General features: G+C 43.0%; 1 protein-coding gene across 1 annotated transcript; it reads left to right on the forward strand.

Annotated features, from left to right (window-relative positions):
• Positions 1 to 1,424: 1,424 nt before the first annotated feature.
• Positions 1,425 to 2,477, forward strand: LOC307069797 (olfactory receptor 11A1-like; the record flags this gene model as incomplete). Its single annotated transcript, XM_079728113.1, is given in 4 exon segments — positions 1,425 to 1,836; positions 1,839 to 1,944; positions 1,946 to 2,111; positions 2,115 to 2,477. Coding segments are annotated over 4 exon segments (1,047 nt in total).
• Between the last annotated feature and the right edge of the window lie 862 nt (positions 2,478 to 3,339).

Genomic DNA, 3,339 nt, shown 5'->3' on the forward strand with positions numbered 1-3,339 from the left:
TTTCTTTTAAGGGCACGAACTAAAAGTTATACACATCATTCAATTCACACCCATTTGGCCTGACCCAACTGCAAAAAAAATGTGGATTTTCGCTAGGCAGCTATGTATCCAACAACAGGGGTTGGCACTATAGCCTGAGGCCCAAAGACCTGGTTAAGGATGGTCTTAATATTGGGGAAACCAGGGAGAATGAATCTGAGACATAGCTCTTGAGGAAGAGGTGGGAGTCTGAGATGAGAATATCCAATAAAAATCCCTTATTCCTTCTCAAAGGAGGCAGAACCAAGGTCAGAAGCTGGGAAGGAACTGGAGAACAGTGTGGGTGACCATGACTTGCATGTGGTGGATACCTGGTGCAAAGTAGATGTGTAGGAAGAAGGCTGGCTAAAAGGTATAAGATTGTAAGTCTGCCTTTAATTCTTTTAGACAGCTTTCTGAAAACTCTTTGCTTATACACATACATGTAGATAATAACAGGCAGTGAGTCAGTTTGTGTGGTGGAAAGCCCTCGCACAGAAACGAAGACCCAACGCAGCAAAAATAAATAAATAAATAAATAGATAGATAGATAGATAGATAGATAGAAATTTTTAAAAACCCAGAAAACCAAAAGAACTGATGGCAAAGATGATAGCACATGTGACTATCTATACCTGACTGTGTAGATCCAGATGTGTGTGTGTCTCTGTGTGTGTGTGTGTGTTCAGATGTGTGCACATGAGTCTAACCAGCAGTTTCAGATGTCAGCTGCTAGGCTTTCTACCCAGAAGCCTAAAATACAGCCTCTTATGGGGAAGGATTTAAAAAGTAAGAAATCTGTATTCATACATATTTAGCATGTACACCTGGTTTTCCAGAATCTACTGTCTCTGCAGCAACTACTGTTCTACTGTCTCAGAGGTGTCACCAGCAAACAAGCATGGATGGCCCAGTAACATCAGTGGAGTGATTCTCTGCTTCAGTCCTGGCATTTCACCTTCCATTTCATGCTCTGATAAAGAAGATCGTGATTATGATTTACTATCTGGCCTGCCATTTCTTTGAATGGTCAGGATTTAGTAAGAGTTTTCCTTGGGGATTTCTTCTACCCAAAAAGGCACAAAGGATGCCAAGCATGGGCTAAACATGTCTCCTTTGGATGTGAATTTGGGGGTCTTATATTGTTGTACTCTGAATTGTTTCCTTAGGGATGGGGACAGATTTTCACTGAACCATTCCTTCCACCATTTAGTCTCCTCATCCTTATTCCACACCCTGACTAGATGACAAGTTCAGCTAATTTCCATAAAAGTTTTTCTGAGGGCAAATTTAACTGGCTAAAATGAGAGCCAATGCCCCCAAAATGCCCTAATCAGTGCAGAGCTCCAACCACTGATTAGAATTGTACTGTGTAGGAAATCTAAGTGGTAATCTGACATAATAGTATGAAGAAACTGACACACCTCCAGGAACTTCTGACTTCTGTGAGGCCAGGAAATACCACTATAATGGTGACTGAGTTTATAATACTGGGGTTTGGAGACCTCAAGGAATTGGGTCCCTTGCTCTTCTTGGTGTTTGGCACTGTCTACCTGGCCACCATTTTTGGGAATCTCCTCCTTGTGATCCTGGTGAGCACTCAGCAGGGACTCCAGGCACCAATGTACTTCTTTCTGGCAAACCTCTCATATCTGGAGGTCTGTTATACATCGAATATCATGCCCAGGTTGCTCATGGACTTGCTGAGAGAGAACAGAGTCATCTCCATGGTATGTTGTATTATTCAGCTCTACCTCTTTGGGGCCCTGGGTAGCACTGAATGTTATCTTCTGACAGTGATGTCATATGACCAATACCTGTCTGTCGGCCTTTACACTATCCAACACTAATGCATGGAACCATATGTTTGGGGCTAGTGATTGGCTCATGGGTTAGTGGTTTCACAGTGGCAGCTGCATTCCAGGCTGCTATCCAGCTTGACCTTCTGTGGCGGCAATGAGATTGACCACTTCTTCTGTGACTTGAAGCCTCTGCAGAAGCTCTCCTGCTCAGATCCCCAGCTAGTCAACCTGGTCTGCATGAGTCTAACAGCACTGGTGACTCTGGCCCGCTTTGGACTAATCCTAGCCTCCTAGTGGAAGATTCTTTTCACAGTCTTGCATATACCTTTCATGACTGGTAGGCAGAAGGCATTCTCCACTTGTTCCTCTCATCTAGTGGTTGTGACTCTGTTTTATGGGACCTTGATGTTAGTCTATGCTCTGCCCTTGGCTGGCCAGGTGCCAATTCTCAACAAAACCTTCTCCTTGCTCTATACTGTTGTCACTCCCACGTGCAACCGCCTTATCTACAGCCTCAAAAACAAAGATGTCGAGGAAGCACTGAGGAAGCTGAGGGTTTGTGCCTATAATGATAAGCTTCATTCAATCAACCAAAATGATGACAGTCTGAAGGTCAAGGCACTCTCCCTGTCCTCAGGGAACTCCCAGTCTGATTAGCAAAACTTAGGATAGATTATAATCTTTATAACCTGAAATATTGGTTAATCTCCAAATCATCTATTTAGCTGATTTGGGGGAAAGGTTAGTAGATGTGTCTCTGTCTCCTTGAAGTGACTTAGTTCTCCTTGAGCATATTTATACTGTGGGAGGGGAGGAGTATTTCCTAGTTGGTGGGAGGGGAGCCACTCTGGGATAGACAATAAATAATGCAACATATAATCCCTTCAAAAGCTCAGTCCTGGAGGTGAGGATTGACAGGTGTGCTTTAGTTGTGTTCAGTTTCTTCTGTGTGTGTGTGTGTGCATGTGCGTGAGTGTGTTATAAATTAGACTGGGAGATCTTGGGGTGGGAGGAGGAGCAATAATTGTGCTACCCCGATAAGAATAAGAGAGCTCCCTAAATGAAGGGACCATATTTATTTGCTTAGCACTCAGGCAAGTGTTCTGGTAGTGAGGCTGACTGTGTTAAATGACAAATAATACTGCACCTGCATTTGGCCTAGGACTAAGAAAGATAAAAGTGGAATCTAATAAAATATACAGAAGCTCACTAGAAGACTAGTTTTGGAGAAATGTGCATTAAGCACTTACAGCAATTTGTTAGACATGTAGATTGCCTCAAGGCACTCTTTTCTGAGTTGAATTTTCTCTCGCATTCATGACTACTCACTGTGTTTTCATTTCTTTCTTTATGCTCCCCTGTTCCCCTCCCAGATCCTTCTTCTGCTATGTACCTGAGTTAGCCTTGATGGCCTCACTTGTGCTTTTGTTTTATTTTTGTATCTGCTACCAGCTACCTAACATTATCAACGGATATATTCAAGCTACATTTCCAGAGAGAAGGGAAGCAAAAAGACTCT

This window comes from Hyperoodon ampullatus (genome assembly GCF_949752795.1).
Source record: "Hyperoodon ampullatus genome assembly, chromosome: X".
In the NCBI taxonomy this organism is placed as follows: Eukaryota; Metazoa; Chordata; class Mammalia; order Artiodactyla; family Ziphiidae; genus Hyperoodon; species Hyperoodon ampullatus.